The sequence below is a fragment of the Fukomys damarensis genome, unplaced genomic scaffold (assembly GCF_012274545.1).
Source record: "Fukomys damarensis isolate Sample0158 unplaced genomic scaffold, DMR_v1.0_HiC HiC_scaffold_16, whole genome shotgun sequence".
Taxonomy (NCBI): Eukaryota; Metazoa; Chordata; class Mammalia; order Rodentia; family Bathyergidae; genus Fukomys; species Fukomys damarensis.
In genome coordinates, this window is record NW_022900928.1 from 103,451,712 (window position 1) to 103,469,614 (window position 17,903).

At 39.6% G+C, this 17,903-nt stretch overlaps 2 protein-coding genes and 1 pseudogene across 3 annotated transcripts in view; 1 reads left to right on the forward strand and 2 right to left on the reverse strand.

Moving 5' to 3' along the window:
- Wdr12 (WD repeat domain 12) overlaps window positions 1-6,095 on the reverse strand; it is a 21,356-nt gene extending 15,261 nt beyond the window's left edge. The window contains exons 1-3 of one of the 2 annotated variants that reach the window (XM_010616118.3): window positions 6,011-6,095; window positions 5,224-5,339; window positions 2,699-2,793 (exon numbers count right to left, since the gene is read on the reverse strand). In XM_010616118.3, coding sequence (XP_010614420.1) covers window positions 2,699-2,793; window positions 5,224-5,264 — 136 coding nt within the window. In that variant the 5' untranslated portion in view covers window positions 5,265-5,339; window positions 6,011-6,095. The other variant, XM_010616119.3, reaches the window with a different exon arrangement.
- The window catches only part of Carf (calcium responsive transcription factor), a 79,193-nt gene continuing 67,320 nt past the window's right edge, over window positions 6,031-17,903 (forward strand). Inside the window, exons 1-2 of the mRNA XM_033763977.1 lie at window positions 6,031-6,095; window positions 11,045-11,209. The gene's annotated coding sequence lies outside the window, so the exon portion shown is untranslated. The remainder of the gene's footprint in view (window positions 6,096-11,044; window positions 11,210-17,903) is intronic.
- Window positions 9,755-10,066, reverse strand: LOC104856635 (annotated as a pseudogene).

Below are 17,903 nucleotides of genomic sequence, written 5' to 3' on the forward strand. Positions count from 1 at the left end.
GTTTGATCCCTGGTACCAAAAAAAAAAAAAAAAGTCACAACGTTAGAAAATTAAAAAAATTTTTCTAATATCAAATACCCAGTTATATTTCATTTGTTTTAGAGCAGGCTTCTAAAAATTACCACCCAAAGTCCACACATTGTATTTGATTAATATGTTTCTTTTAATCATTAATAGTCCTCCTTTTTTTTCTTGCCATGTATTTTTGAAGAAAGTGGGTCATATGGCTTGTAATTTTTCTTACACTTTGGACTTGGGTAGCCACATTTCCAGCCTGTTTTCTTTGGGGGGGAGTAGTACTCAGAATTGAACTTAAGGTCTTTGCATTGAGCTAGCCCCAATCCCCTTTTTTGAGACAAAGTCTCACTAAATCACTAAATTGCCCAGGCTAGGCTCGCAATCTTCCTGCCTCAGCCTTCTAGAGTATTGTGATTAAAAGCATGTGCCATTTCACCAAGCTTCCATGGTGTCTTTTAACATGTTCCTTATTACTTATACGTCCTATAAACTAGTCACATTAATGCTTAATAAGATGTCAGATTTCATTTTTTTGGGCAAGAAACTTTACAGGCAACTCTGTATTTTGTATATCAGGATGCATGTATCTAACTGTGCCTTTTCAAAACATTTAAGATCCATGCTTGTAGGCATATGCACATAATCCCAACATTCTGGGACACCAAGTAAGGAGGATTATAAATTTGTGCCCTGCCTGTTTAACTTGCATTTTAGTGAGACCCTTCTCAAAATAATAAATAAATAAATAAAACGTTAAGACCTACCTTTGTGCTCAATGTCAGACTGATCCCATCTACTATGATACCTATCACCCATTAATCTGTTTAACGATTGTAGCAGCTTTTAATAATTACTATTTATATTCACTGACTTGGAGTTGGCAAATGGTAATGTAGTAGTCTAATTTTATTATTCCTTCTACATTTATTAGCTATACTCCTAAAAGAATCCCAACAATTATTTGGTTAAAAAAAAAAAAACCAAAACCTCAATCAAGCACCTGAGTTCAATCCCCAGTACCCCCCCCAAAAAAAACATTAAAAAAAAATCTCAAGTCTGAATAAAGTGCATCTTTAACTCAAGTATATGCCTCAGTTCTTTACACAAAATGACAAATATTTAATCTATAAATTCAGAAAAATTGATAAAAGCAATTTTGCATCAGCTATCTCTACGTTTACAATGAAAGTAAAGACAAAGACCAATTGCAAATGTTCAGTGATTATTTTTGAATCAAGAACTGCAGGGCTGGGGATTTAGCTCAGTGGTTTTGCTGCCTGCCTCGCATGCCTCAGTTCTTTACACAAAATGACAAATATTTAATCTATAAATTCAGAAAAATTGATAAAAGCAATTTTGCATCAGCTATCTCTACGTTTACAATGAAAGTAGAGACAAAGACCAATTGCAAATGTTCAGTGATTATTTTTGAATCAAGAACTGCAGGGCTGGGGATTTAGCTCAGTGGTTTTGCTGCCTGCCTCGCAAGCATGTCCCATTTTCAGTCACTGGTACCAAAAAAAAAAAAAAGAACTGCAACTTGGGGCCAGGGATTTAACTCAGTGGCACTGCACCTGCCTTGTAAGCTCAAGGTCCCGAGTTCAATCCCCAGTTTGGGGGGTGGGGTGGACTGCAACTTGCTAGCTAAAAATTATAGTCCCTGAGGACTCCTCATCCCACAAAAATAAAATAAAGAAAAAATGTTCCCCAGGTGGGGTGCATGCCTGTAATGCTAGCAACTTAGAGGCTGAGGCAGGAGGATTGTTCTGAGTTCAAGGCCTGCCTAAACGATACAGCAAGACTTTGTTTCTAAAAAACCAAGAGAAAAAAAGTTCAAAAACATCATCTCAAACAAATTTTGTTTTCAGAGGTCACATTTTATTTTATTTTGATTTTTTACGTTTAAAATTTTTCTATTTTATGCTTGTTTCTAAAAAACTTTATTATAAAAAATTTCAAACAGTCAAACACAAACTTTCATGTAGCTATCCAACTTCAACTATATCAACTTATGAATACTCTTCATCTGTATTTTTATGTACACTGTTCATATTTATAAGCAGAGCCTAAATTAGTACATAATAGGACATATATATGCTTAATAATTTTTTACTTGATATTGTTTTGTTTATAATTTTTTGCTATATCCATTAATGAATTCTGAAATAAGAAATCAAATATCAGTATCAACACTAGCATTTCATTATTACATAAAATAACATTTAAATTCAGACACTTACATTTTGCCTCCTGCTTCACTAACAAGTAGCGACTAAGCACTAACATGCCTGTCTTATGCCTATATGACCAGCCTTTCATGGCACAATCACAGTATCTATATTACTACTAATATCACAATTAGTATACTAAAATCTTTTTTCCTAAATTACAACCTCTTTAGCCACATAATGACTTGAAAAGCAGGTTAAGGGCCAGGGATTTAGCTCAGTGGTTTCACCCCCTGCCTTGCAAGCACAAGTACCTGAGTTTGTTCCCCAGAACCGCCCCCCCAAAAAAAGCAGGTTAAATAAATTTTTTTTCTAAACACCTCTTTCAGAGTATCTGTTATAATTTATAAATTTCACTGATATGAAACTCATATTTTGAGTGCAAAACATGTATTTTAGTGTGGTTTGTGGTACTGTGCCTTCTTATAATGTCTCAGAACATATATACCCACCATTTTTGGCCTCCAGTAATTTATTGATGATGTTACTAAGGTCAGCAATTTCAGAGCTGGCAGGGATTGAGAAGGGAACATCATCTACTGCATATCTATAAGAAGAAAATATGTCAAGATCAAATCTAAAGATATTTTAACAAGTGTGCATTTATTCATTCACCTAACATTCATTGGGTACTAACCACATCAGATATTTTGCTACATGGAGTAAAAACAAAGTGAGTTAAGAAGTGTCTCTTCAAATGCAATGAAGCTATGTAAAAATAATGTCATAAATGATATGTATATACAGTGAGAGAAGAAGTGACAGGGTCATATTTTTTTTCTTTTGAAACAGGATCTCACTATGTATTTTATTTTAGGCTGGCCTTGAACTCACAATATAGCCCAGGCTGGCCTTGAACTCACAGCAATCCTCCCACCTCAGCCTCCCAAGTGCTGGGATTACAGGCATGTACCACCATACTCAGCAAAAAGATTGAGAGTTAGATAGGAAAAGAGGGTGTGAGAAAGCAGGGAGAACAGCAAAACAATAGCTATTTCAGAAAGTACAGTTTTTACTTTAGGCAGTGATCAAAGCTGAGGCTAAAGAGATCTGCAGAGAGCAGTTTATGTACTGTGATGTGTGAAATAGTTTTTACTTCTTTCTGTAGACAAGCAATACAAGTTAAGGAACAACATAATCAAAAGTTTGTTTGGTTGTGCAATGGAGCCTATTAGAGGAACACAGGAGGCAGATTAGGAGAATCAGAGAATGTGAGAAAATATTTGCAAATCATACATTTGATAAGGAACTTGTATCAACAATAGGAAGCAATTTAGTAATAAAAAAATCAAATTTTTTAAATGGGCAAGGATTTGAAGAAGCAAAAATGGCCAACAGGCATGTAAGATGCTCATCATTAAGTCAACAATGGTAGGCAAATCAAACCACAATGAAAGATCACTTCACACCCACTACGGTGTCTATAATAAAAATTACAGATAATACCATCTGACCCAGGAAGATCTTTTAGGTATGTGACAAAGAGAAATGAAAACATGTTCACACAAAAACTTGTACACTAATATTCACATAGTATCTATTCATAATGGCTAAAAGGGAAGAAATAACCTAAATGTCTAATAATTGGACACCAATAGGAAAATGCAGTATAGCCACACAATGGAATATTATTTGCCATAAAGAATCAAGTACTAAGCAAAACTACTGCATGGATGAACCATGAAAATATATTAGTTAGTGAAAGAAGTAAAAAAGGCCATATATAATTTAATTAATACAAAATGTCCAGAATAGACACATCTACAGAGACAGATAATCAGTGATTGCCTAGGGCTGGGTTATTAAATGGATGGAGAGCCCTAAAGGGCGATGAAAAATGTTTTAAAGTTGACTATGGTGATGGTTGCAAAGCTGCTAATATAATGCTGCTGGTTCTCAAAATAACACTTTGAATAATAATGTCTGTATATTTTTCATGCCATCCAAAAGTAAGCAGTTATTTTAGTTCTCCAAAACTCAATAAAACCTAGAAATTAAAATTTTGCCTTTTTTTTTTTTTTTTTTTACTTAATACTTTGGCTAATAAAATGTGAGGGGGAAAGTAGAGAAGCTCTCTTTCACATACACACACCACCACCACAGTATATGTCAATTATATACATGTTTGTGTATAATATCCCCCCATTTTACTAATCAAAACATTAATTGAAAAGAAGCAAGAAACTTATTTCTAAGCCTTGTTTCTTTTGGAGAACCTAAACACACACAGACACACACACACACACACACACACACACACATTTATCCTTTTATTTATGGGATTAAAATACAGTGATATATCCCACTGCCTGCTTCACAAGTGCAAGAACCTGAGTTTGATCCCCGGTACAAAACAACAACAACAAAAAACAGTGATATATTATTTTTTCCAACTTCAGGGGAATTGTCAATTATCTTAAATTTTAGCACACACATACACACTCAAATTTGTAACTGAACTGACTTCAAGTTTTCAATCCAGTCCCATCAAACGTCTATTTAGAGATCCATTTGCTAGCCTGGTTGAGAAAAGCATCTTCTATCACCTACTTAAGAAAACGAAGCTATGCTTTCAGGAACCATGTATACTACCACTAGCATACCGGCCTGTAAGACATGGTCTGTATTGACTGTTCACTGTTCATACTGCTCTCATAGTAGGGATCATTCAGAAAGCAAACTCAAATCTCTTTAAGTTTTCTTCACACACAATTCTAATTATATGGTGCCCAGGAAGATGGGCAGAAAAGAGGTGATGTCGGTGTACGGGCGAGAGGTCCCCCAGAAGCCCTCCCAATGCACCGCTGAAAACAGCAGGTGAGGAGGGCTCGAGAGGAGTCAGCCATAAATGGGGCGAGGGTACGAAGCTGACAGCAAAGATAACCAGGGAACCACTAGGTCACAACAGAGCTCCCCACGCCCCCCGGTAAGATCCCAGGGAGGGGAAAGAAGAGAGAAGGCTGGGTCGCTCACTTACTTCTTGTTGTCCGTGTAGAAGCGTGTCTGGAGTTGAGCCATGGCGGGCAGTACAAGCAAGCCTCGCCCCCCAAAACGTCTAAGTACTCAGAAAAAGGGAGTTCTTGTCCCTGTACGCTACAAAAAGAGATAGCTCAAGATTAGTATCCACAGGTAAACAAGAGCTGCAGGCGAATCTGGCTTCCCAGGCTGGGTCTCCGAGCAGAGGTACCACGAGGCTGCCTGCCACTCGGGCTAGGCCGTGAACATCAACCACCTATTCCTAGATCAGGAATCATCGATGAGCAGAGCAGTCTTGCAAGGAGCGTATCCTCTTTTTCTCGTTTAGATTTCTTCCATACGTTAGGCCAGGGATCGATTAGGAAGATACAGAAAGGCCCAACTCAAATCGGTTTAAAATAAATAAAAATATGATCGATGGAGAGTCGGCTTCAACTGCAGCTCCTGGATACTACAACGTCCAGAAAGCAGCACGTCTCAAACGCTATCACCACTGGGAATTGCAGTCTTTTTTTGCTACGCGCATTCAAATCCTCAACTCTGCATTAAATCCTCAGCCAGCTCTTTATTAAATTTCATCTGTCTTCCGCCTTCACTGAGTAAAGCCTTGCCCGATTTCCCTTATTATGGCTATTCCCAACCCGAACCTGACTCAGACAAGATTCCGCCCCATTCCCAGATTCTCACCTCTAGTTCCAGGTTTTAGATTCCCGAAGAGCAGGGGCGGAAATACGAAAAGCATCAGAATCGAAAGGAAAACGAGAGACGGTGGCTGGTAGGGGTCTTACCTCAAGGGACTGCGCTGAACCTCTGAGAGAGCTGCGCCTGCGCATTGTGCTGGTCTCCATGGCGGGGCCTCGGAGCCAAGACGAGGTTGAGTAGACTCGTTTTGAATTTTCTCCCCTCTGCTCCGGCGGACTTCCCTCCTCGCCTTGTGGGGCTCTCCACGGCGACAGGGCTGGGGGAGGCGGAGGTTGGCAGAGCTGTGTTCGCCGGCCCACCGGACGCTAGCTCCCAACCCCCTCTCCTTCAGCCCTCTCAGTCACCTCCTGCCCCTCGCTGTAGGAGCTGCCTGCCACTCCCTCCCCGGGTCGCGGGGCCTTCGCTGCGCGCCCCCTTGGCCGGGTCGGGCTCCTTGGCTCCGGGGAGGCAAGTTGTAGAGGAGGCTAAGTGACCTAGAAGGGTGCTGAGCCCGACAATGCGCTGCTTCTACGGAGCAGGACCCAAGCCCTTGGGCGGGCGCGCCCCGCTTTTCAGCCCCCTGTTGCTGAGTGCTTCCATACTTTAATACTTGGAAGAGGAAAAGCGTCCTCCCGTGCCTGCTCCCGTGCTTTAAAAAAAAAATTTTTTTTTTTTTGGTCTTGAAATTAATCAGAGGCCTGTCTTGCCCTCGGTGGTCCCCATAATTTCTCTGTTTTAATGCAGTTGTTTTTCTGAGGGAGGATGGATGGAGATAATATGCTACAGATCGCAGTGTCACTTTTTAAGGCCTTCTACAGGAAAAAACTGAAGGTGTGGGGGGGTGTCCTCCAAGAGACAGCAGTTTAGAATCAAGCAGAACTGGATTGCAAAATTTGTGGGCAGAACAGTATGGGTGCAGGTGAAGACTGAAGTTCTCCTTTTTTTGCCTTGCTTAAAGATGTAGTGTAAGTAGATGGTTATCTAAATCAGCTATAAAAAATTAGATGTGACTTTGCATCTACTATTTAACGAATCTGCCACGCTTTAGTCAACTTTGAGAATTAAATGCTACATAAGCATTCAGTAAATGTTAATATTTTTACCATCATAATAGTTACTTATTCAGATTTAACTAGAAGCATTGCCAAGGTGAACCAAATAAAGGAGATAGTCACATGGGTGGAGGAATAAAATGGGAAAACCCATAGGCTGAAGTTCCAAAAAAATCACTGGTTAGGATTGGGCTTGCTAATACAGAGGTGTGGCTATTTAAATGTGAATCATTGCAATGGTGAATGTTTACTTATTGAATAAGTTGGGGAATCTGACAATTGAAATACTTTCTTAATTGAAGGGTTGCTGTTGAATCCATATTTATTATACATATCGTTGGCTAAAAGATCTTTTGAAAATATGCAGTGAGCAGGTTAATACATTTTAACTCATTAATTTGAAGTTTATCAAATTAAGAATGCAGTATCTGACAGTCAACACAGTTTTTATTAGAAAAATGTCAAGAAGATGTGGAACCTCAATACAGTGTATTCTTAAACAAATAGGGCTTTCAATTTGCAAGGCAGAAATCTTGCACTCAGTAAAATACACTTCATTTGATTAAGACCTTTAGTTAAGGAAAAGTAAATGTTCCAAAATAACAATACAATACCCAGAATTTTTTTTTTTTTTTAACAGTGACTTATGTGTCATGTCTGGTGTTGCCTCACAGCAGTAACCAGGATAGATAATTCTTTCACTTGGAGTGCTTTTCTTTAGTTTGAACATTAACTGCAAGCTGTTGGTTGTTAATAATTTCCTATGGGATTTATGTACTGTGGTCCTCATGAAGACCCATTGTTATGTGGAGAACCATACCTTGGAATATAAGTTTCTCATAGTTTTTTTTTTCCTGTTCATATTGGCATAGTGTGTTATGGCATAAAGATTGTTTGGGCTTTAGAGTCCTCATTTTTCCCCCTACTTGGTTTTTAATCTGAATGTAATACTACGATCATAACTTACACTAGAGCCCCTCCCCACAAGGGTTTGCTTTTCTCATTTACAATTAACTGTGGTCAGAAAATTCAGAAATGAACATTTCAAGAGTTTTTAATTGCATGCTGTTCTGAATAGCATGTCTCCCTCTGCCCTGCTTGGGGTGTGGGTCATCCCTCTGTCCAGGGAGTGTATCCTCTGTATACCCTACCAACCCATCACTTGGTAGCCTTCTCAATTATCAGACCAGTATCACAAGTGCTTGTGTTCAAGTAACTGCAAGAGTAGTGGTGCTGGCAATTCAAATATGCCAAAGAGAATCTGAAAGTACTTCCATAAAGCTAAAAGATCTTAATTTAATAAGGAAAGAGTTGTATGCTGAAGCTTAAGATCTACAATATAGTAAAATAAGCTGGGCATGATGGTGGACACCTATTATCCCAGCATTTAGGAGGCTGAAGCAGGAGGATTGCCAAGAGTTCAAGGCCAGCTTGGGCTGCATAGTTCAGAGCCAGCCTGAGCTACAAAGGGAGACCCTGCCTCAAACAACAAAAACAAACTCTATATATGTATACATATATATATATATATATATATATAGAGAGAGAGAGAGAGAGAGAGAGAAAACATTCACATAGCTTTATTATAGTATATTATTATAGTTGCTCTATTTTTAATCTCTTACTCTGCCAATTTATAAATTAAACATTTTATTGCTATGTATGTATAGGAAAAAAAAACAATACATATATAAGGATCTGTTCAGTCATGGTTTTAGGCATCCACTGGGAGTCTTGAAACATATCCCCCAAGGATAGTAGTTGGGTGTACTACTGTACTTCACATCTTTGGTTGTCTTATCTATAAATATAATAAACTACCTCAGAGTCATAAGCTCTCAGAAGCAAAGGGGCATGTTCGTGCTAAGAAGTGGACAGAAACCAAGATTATGGAAAAGATTTTAGGGAGGGCAAACCTTTAATAAGAGAAAAGAGACATTATGAACTCTAGCCAAAGATTTATTTTTTTAACTGAAAACAAAAAGGGCTGGGAGCATACCATAGCAGTACCCAGTTGCCTAGCATATGTGGTACCTACAAACAACAACAAAATAACAACAAAAATCCAGAAAAAAAAATATATATAATATATGCATACATTTAAAATCTTGATGTTGATTTAACACATAACTACCAGAATCCTTGAAGAAGTGATCCTAGGGCCCCAGGGATTTAGCTCACTGGTTCTGCCACCTGCCTCTCAAGGACCTGACTTTGAGCCCTGGTACCAAAAAAACAAAAGTAATCCTATTAGGGTCAGGGGCTCAGGAGTGCAGCACCTACCTGAAAAGCGCAAGGCCCTAAGTTCGATACCCAGTACCTAAAAAAAAAAAGTAATCCTATTAAAGTATTTGTGAATTTAGTAGTCTTAATTTAGACATCAGTGATCCATAGTAGTTTTATATTATAAAAGAAACATTATACTGTTTACCTTACAGCTTCTAATAAAATCTGACACTGACAATGAATAGATTTCAAAATTTTTAAAATACTTGGAATGGAAAGAAACCAAATCTAAGCTCAAGTGACTTCATCCTTAAACAGTCCTGTTAGAGGATTTATCCTCAGGTCATTCATTTTAACAGATTTTTTTGAGATAGGGTCTTGCTGTATAACTCAGGCTGGCCTTGCTTGACCTGACTATGTAGCCCCTGCTGGCTTTGAACTTGCAGCATTCTCAGGAGTAACTCTGATTACAGGTGTTTACTATCTTACCAACAACAGATAAATTTATTTATTTATCTTTATCCAAAATATATTTATTGGGATGGTTCCCATTCATCTTGATTTAGGGTACTGTTAGTGCTGCTTCCTCCTGAAGGAACATTCTTCTGTAAGCTTTGCTTTTCCTCCGTAGGTTGGCAGAGGACAATGGAGCAGTCAATGCACAAAATACCAACTGTGCATGGCTAAAGATGGTGGTGATTTTATAGCGTCTTGGGCACTTGACATCTGTGAAATAAGAATTGGGGCTCTGCACAGGGTACTTCTTGTGCTTCTTCTTCTCCTCCAGAGAGGGATGAAGGAGATATTTTTTGAGAGGCATGTTCTTGTGGGGAGGTTATCACCACAGGAAAGGGCAACAGATAAGTTTAATAACAGAGGAGTCTATGGGGGAAATTCAGCAACGTAATCCAATGTGAAGGTTTTTAGAAGTTACACCTGAAAAATTACCTCTAAAGTTTTAAACAAATAGAACTGCTGTTGAATAAAATAAAAACAGCACTATCCCAAGTATGATACTTTACAGTGAACTGAGTGACTAAAGCCTCCAGTCTCTTCCTCTCTGGCATACATTCACTGTGTAAACAGCAAAAAGGCCTTTCTTCCTATAAGTAAAAACACTGAAGCACTAATTTTACAGTTTCTTCCTAATCTTTTAAATATAAAATTTACTTTTGTAGTATATGAAACATTCTAGAAAGCAATTTGTGAAAAACATTGATTGCCTTACTAATTGTGAAATGTTTTGACTTTGTACTTCTTTACCTGATATGAATAATTCTTGCTTAAGAAATAAATTTGTTGGGCTAGAGATACACCTCAGTGGTAGACTGCTTACCTAGCGCATATATATATAGATAGATAGATAGATAGATATATCTATCTATATATATAAAAAACCATGAGTTTCACCCTAAGTACGACAAAAAATAAATAAATAAATATGTTTTAGGATAGGAGCAGTAGGGTGAATAGAAAAAGGACCATTTATTTTCAAGTTTTTTTGTACTCCAAAAGATTTTCTATTAGTAAATATTTTCACTGAGAAAGAAATGTTAAATTGCTACAGAAATCTTTGTTTCAGTAGTAGTTATAAAGCGTGACTATTGAATGAAAACCATAGTGCAAATCCCTAATTTTAGATAAGGAATCTGGCACAGAGAAGTTAAGAAACTATCCCAAGACACCTGCACTTACATGTATAGTTAGCCTTAGTCTTTAGGTCTCCTCAACTGAGTGATTGGTGGTTCTACCATATGAGGCAGGTAATGGCTGTTTTTAAAAACTAAATCTGTGTAATGAAATCTATTAGTTTTATTTGTGTGTAAAAAGAAAAAATATACATTGAATACCTTCTCATTACAGAGAAAATGCTACTGTGAAGACACAGTTATAGCTTCCCAGTAAATGAAGATATACTTACTACGATTTAGTGACCCTGAAAGGAAGAACTTCAGTGAAAACAAAAGGCATTTCTAGGGTAGTAGAATGCTTGAGGCCTGGAATTTAAACTTGAGCTACTGCCTGAAGGTAATAATTAAATTTTTATCTAATTGAAAGTAACAGCGTTATAAAAATTAACTATTGTGTGTGACCTATTTTGGAAAAAGTCAAAATTATACTTTTTTTTTTTTTAGTACTGGGGATCAAACTCAGGTCCTTGTGCTTGTGAGGCAGGTGGTGGAACCACTGAGCTAAATCCCTGGCCAGGGATACCAGTTAGAAAAGAACGTTTTATACCTAGTTTGTTAATATCATCATTCATAAAAACAGTTAATTGGGAGTTAGGGCTAATTATTTATAGCAGTGGTGGTGAACCTATGGCATAGTGCTGCAGCTGGCTGTTATCATTGAAATCTCTATAAGGTTCACTGTAAAGGCACAGCAATGATGCTCAACAACTAGGCCATACACCGAGAGGTCGGACAGGAGATTTTATTAGGGAAGGCAGGTTAGGGAGAGGAGAGAGGGAAGAAGAGAAGAACGAAAAAGGAAGATCCTTTTATTGGTTTTGGGCTGGGCTATTGCTTATTTATGAGGAGTGGGCTACCTTTAACCTATCACAAGCCAGGTTGCCCTTTATGGGTTTGGTCCTGCAGAAACAGGTTTAACCTCTCTGGACTGCTGTGGCCTTGCGGGGAAAGAAAACAAAAGATAAGAGCATGAGGTCTTTAAGAGCCAGGAGGCACCAGGAAAATGCAGCCTGTGATGGCAGTGTCAGGTCCCTAACATTCCCCCCTCTTTGATTTAGAGGGAGACAGCACCCAGCCCATGTCATACGCCAGGGAAAAGGGGTGGTGTGTCTGTCTTCTGTAACTACTTCCTGCTGACATGGGGGCGAAGAAGCTGTCTGGGGGCAAGCATGGGGCATGGCCGGCTGCATTGTCCTTTATGAATTGTTGACAGTAGTAGCATTTCCACTGGAATGGTTGGTAGGGCTCCCTGAGGAGAGTCCAAGCACACAAATTGGTTAGTGAGGGAGGAGAGAGGGGTATAAGATAATTTGTATGAGGCTGTGGACTGGGTTGGAGGGTTAACAACAAGTAAAAAGGTAAAGATTATGACTTCAGTCCAGCTGAAGTCCGATTAAACTTTCTTGGAGCCATGGGTTAGTGACCCAGTTGGCAATGTAGGTAATAGGACAAGGGTGGGGAGCAAACCAAAGACTATCAATCCAAAGATCATTTAGAAAATGTTTAAACTGAGCGGAGATCTGAGCAATGGTTAGTCAGTGACTGCCATGTAAACAAGGTGGTCTCGTTTAGGTCTCCAGCCTGAAGAAGTATTAGCTGGTGAACCATCTGTTGGGAGATTTGAGCAGAGAGGCAGCTGACCTGGGTCTGAAGGAGGGCTGAGTTAGGCTGGGATTGAGTCAAGGTGCACACCGAGGGCCTATTGGCTTGGGTGAGATTTAGGAAAGAAAACGGGAACAGGAAAGAAACCATGATTGTTTTTAACAATTAAGAATGAATTATGAGGTAATAGGCTAATGTGAGTAGACACCTGGAAGTAAAATTATAGTTGGGAGGAGCTACTGTGGTCAATCCTATCCCAAGGACAAGTCCCAGGAGTGCTAATATAAGAAGACTTAGGCTATCAGTGGGTGCTGTAGTGTGAAATGTGTCATAATACCCCATGAGAGAATGAGGGAGTAAACAGTTAGGTTGGCTTATCTGGCTCAGGACTGGATGATAGTGAAGGGTCCTGGGCAGCCAGGTCTTCTGGAATCCGAGTAAGTTTGACCTTCAGTGGTCCCATGGAGGTGGCTGAATAGTGTAGATGAGGTCCTGTGGATGTGACTGAGAGGAGCATGAAGATATGGTTTAACACGAGAGTAATGGAACCATCCTGGAAGGGACTTAAGTTTAACAGATCTGAAATGGAATGATGAGAGAACTATAGTTGGAGACCCGAATGTGAGCTTTTTGATTTCTGAACTAGGAGGGATGTGGCAGCTAGGCCTTGTAGGCAGGGGGCCTAACCTCTGACAGTGGGATCCAACCTTCTGGACAAGTAAGCCACTGGAGCAAAAGTGGGTCCCATTTGATGGCCTAGAACCCCTAATGCAAATCTCTTGTTTTCTGACCCATAGAGGTGAAAGGAATGAGAAAGACCAGGTAGATGTAAAGCAGCAGCCTCTAACAGGCAGGATTTGAGATGGACAAATGGAGTGGCTATTGAATTTACTTGTTTATGGGGGTTTTTCTTAGAGGCCTCATAGAGGGGGGCTGCTAGAAGGGAATAATTTGGGATCCAAGACCTGAGGTGTCCTGCCAAATCCAGGAAGGAGAGAAGTTCTTGTTTAGTGGAGGGTGTTGGAATGTCTCGAAGGACCCATTTTCTATAAACAGTAATAGATTTGAAGCCAGGTGATAGAGACACTCTTAAGTATATGACCTGTTGTTTAAGGAGTTGAACTTTGGTTGGTGAGACTCGGTATCCCTTTTTTAAAAGCATATAAGTATCTTGTTGAAGTATAGTTAATGAAGGGTCACAGAGAAGATCATCTGCATATCGGATATATCATGAACTTTGAAGCTGGAGGAGAGACAGATAGTGAGCTAGGATTTGGCCAAACAGATGGGGGCTATCTCGAAACCCTTGGGGTAAGACAGTCTAGGTTAGTTATGTGGAAACACCAGTCAAAGGATTAGTCCAAGTAAAGGCAAAAAGATCTTGGGAATCTGCGTGTAAAGGAATGGAGAAGAAGGCATTTTTTAAATCTAGGACTGAAAAATTGGTAGTATTGGATGGGATAGAAGACAGGAGCCTGTATGGATTGGGGATAACAGAGTGTATTGGAACCACAGCTGCATTAATGATCTGGAGATCCTGAACTAGCCGATATGTTCCGTTAGACTTTCTGACTGCTAAGATGGGTGTATTGTATGGGAAATTGGCAGGCCACAAAAATTCTTTTTCTAATAAACTTTTGATGATTGGAGCCAGTCTGTCTAAGCTAGAATGAGGGAGGGGGTATTGATCCTGAGTTGGAAAATATGTAGGGTTTTTAAGGAAAATCTTCACTGGAGGGCATTTGGCCACTGAGGGGGATTTGAATGTCCCACACCCGGGATTTACTATGGTAGGATCATTAGGCCATTTGGATGATGGAGTCTGGGGTTTGATAGCCTGTGACAACAAAAGGCAAGGGGAAGACATTGGAGTGCTGAAGGGGTCCCGTATGTGAAATGGATGGAAGTGTCAATTTTGGATAGGATGTTGTGACCCAATAAGGGAACAGGACATGAAGGGAGGACTAGGAAGGAGTGAAGAAATGAAAAATCACCATTTGCACATGACAGGAGAGGAGTCTGTTGAGGGCATTGCCTTTGGCCTTCTACCCCAACAATAGAGGTCTGAGACAGGGAGGTGAGCCCCCAATATTCTCGAAGTGCAGAAAAACTGGCACCAGTATTGAGTAAAAAGGCGATCATCCTACCTGCCATGATGACAGTCACACTTGGCTCCTGAGTGGTAATCTACATTGGGCCAGATAGGCCAGGGCCTCTTCATTGATCCTCTGCCATTGTGAGACCGATGAAGTCATTTGGGGGAATGGTGGGGTTGGCGGCCCGACGACGGGTGGACGTCAGGGCGCAGTCCCATGTTCCCTCTGTTTGCACTTAGGGCAGGGTTTTGTGGGAGGCTTGGGGTTTGGGCACTCTTTGGCCCAGTGACCCTCCTGATCACAACGGAAGCAAGGTCTCAATGGGTGAGAGGGTCCCTTATTTAAGGGTCCCTTGTTATGAAGCCATTGTGGCATGGTAGGATTGATGGCATATGCTAGGTACTTTTTTGACACATAGAGGTAAAAGGGACGAGAAAGATCAGGTAGGTGTAAGGCAGGAGACTCTAATAGGCAGGATTTGAGATGGGCAAAGGGAGTGGCTATTGAGGAATTTACCTGTTTATGGGTTGTTTTTCTTTTTTGTGGTTTTAAGATCACGGCCGTGATAGGCCTTAAATGCCATGGTCAGAACCTTGGAAGGAGGAGTTAGGGGTCCCTTCTCAAGCTTTTTTAATTTAAGTCTAATGTCAGAGTAGCTTTGAGAGAAAAAATGCATCATGACCATCTGCTGGCCATCAGTAGGCTCAGGGTCCAGTTTGGTATATTGATGAAGGCCATCAGTCCAGCCTTTGTAAGAAGGCAGAAGGATTTTCATTTCTGTCCTGTATGATTTCATTAATCTTATCATAATTTACAGACTTCGTGGTAGCTTTGCATAGCCCATGGAGCAAACAATTAATGTACCTGTCCTGGGCCTCGATACCTGTCTCGGAGTTGTAATCCCAATCTGGATCACACTCTGGCATGGCTGCAGCACCTACTGGATGGTGGTTATTTGTCAAATGTTTTTGATCTGCATGGGTGCGGGCCTGGTCCAGCACTCTTTTGCTTTCTTCAGGGGTTAAAACATTGGTAAGGATGACAAGGAGATTATGGTAAGTTAATTTTTTTTTTTTTTGAGCAGCTGTCCTTTTTATCATTAACAGGAGTCTATCTAGACCTAAGAGTTTATATTAAATTATCTTGAAAAGATTTTGACTTATAAAACTGGGTTGTAAAAATTAATGAATTACTTGTAAACCTTTTATAACAAATTTGAAACCAATAAGCAAGCATGCATATATTCTTGTTGAATCATTTCCACACACCTTCTCTACATACTTAGGCCTTCTGGTCTTTTGTATCTTTCTTTATATCTTTCTAACAGGACACACATACGATATCCTTTCATATCAAAAGTATATCTCTTAACCCATAGCTTTCCTAATATTTTCCTTTGTCTCATTTACTATTAACCTTCTATAACAAACTTCAGTTGTTAAAATCTTAAAATGTCCCTTTTTTTTCTCAGATTGTTACATCTTAAAATCTGACTGGCTGCCTATAGAACAATACTAACCTTGAGTTTTAGAAAAAAAGCAAGTTAACCCTATAATCACATTTTAAAAATTTGTAATGCACAAGAAGTGTTTTAAGCATACCAATTAAACTTCCCATTTGCACCTTCCAGTGCAGTAAAGCTAAACAATTCTGTTTTTGCCCCTACCTCCTCTACACCTGTGATCTTAGCAATTCAAGTGGAGGAGGAGGGAGTTGGACCTCCTTTAAAGGGGAAGCCCTGGGATTTGTCTGCAACGTTGTCACATTTTTTGAGAGAGGGAAGTTTATCACATGAAAAACAGCAGATTTGTCAAGCAGTTGTTCTAAGACCAAAACTAAATAGTTTTCATTAGCGGCTGATTGCCACAGAGCAGAAGCTTGAGCAGTTCCTAGGCTGGGTTGTTCTGAAATTGTTTGATGAAAGTCACAGGATTAGCCATGAAGAATGAGGGTAGATTTGGAGCTTATGAGAGGGGGAGTCTGCTCGGAAGGCCGAGCATAGGGAGGTGAGGTAGAGACAAGGGGGAGTGGGAGGAGAGGAAAAATCTAGAAGAGGAGGTTGAGGGGTGGGCCTGGTTTTTGAGATAAGGAGGAGGCAGTCTATCTGGTTTGAAGAGTTGAAACAAAGAGAAGTGGAAGCAGAGGTATCCTGAGTCACTAAAATTTGGGGAGGGGAGGCTGCTTTTGAGTCAGAGAGCAAAGAGAGAGAGCTGGCTGCAGAGATAAGTGAAACCCTGAACATATGGAATCTCCAACCATTTTCCTTGACGCTCAAGAAGTTATAAAGGTCCCTGAATCAGACCAGGTTTGAGTGAGCCATTAGGCAGCCACACATTTTGGTTACCTAATTTATATTGAGGCCACATTTGAGTGGATAAGCATATTAGCCATTCAGGTTTTAGGTCTAAGCCCTCCAGATTTCAGAGCAGGCACCCCAAGGGAGAGTCCACAGGTGTAGAAGACCTGGAGCCGATAGTGACCAGGAATGAGACAATGGAGGTGAAGTCCGAGTCCCAAGACATCTCTTGAGATTTGGAAGTCACTGGTATGGCTTCTTTTTTTTTTTTTTGAGCAGCTGTCCTTTTTATCATTAACAGGAGTCTATCTAGACCTAAGAGTTTATATTAAATTATCTTGAAAAGATTTTGACTTATAAAACTGGGTTGTAAAAATTAATGAATTACTTGTAAACCTTTTATAACAAATTTGAAACCAATAAGCAAGCATGCATATATTCTTGTTGAATCATTTCCACACACCTTCTCTACATACTTAGGCCTTCTGGTCTTTTGTATCTTTCTTTATATCTTTCTAACAGGACACACATACGATATCCTTTCATATCAAAAGTATATCTCTTAACCCATAGCTTTCCTAATATTTTCCTTTGTCTCATTTACTATTAACCTTCTATAACAAACTTCAGTTGTTAAAATCTTAAAATGTCCCTTTTTTTTCTCAGATTGTTACATCTTAAAATCTGACTGGCTGCCTATAGAACAATACTAACCTTGAGTTTTAGAAAAAAAGCAAGTTAACCCTATAATCACATTTTAAAAATTTGTAATGCACAAGAAGTGTTTTAAGCATACCAATTAAACTTCCCATTTGCACCTTCCAGTGCAGTAAAGCTAAACAATTCTGTTTTTGCCCCTACCTCCTCTACACCTGTGATCTTAGCAATTCAAGTGGAGGAGGAGGGAGTTGGACCTCCTTTAAAGGGGAAGCCCTGGGATTTGTCTGCAACGTTGTCACATTTTTTGAGAGAGGGAAGTTTATCACATGAAAAACAGCAGATTTGTCAAGCAGTTGTTCTAAGACCAAAACTAAATA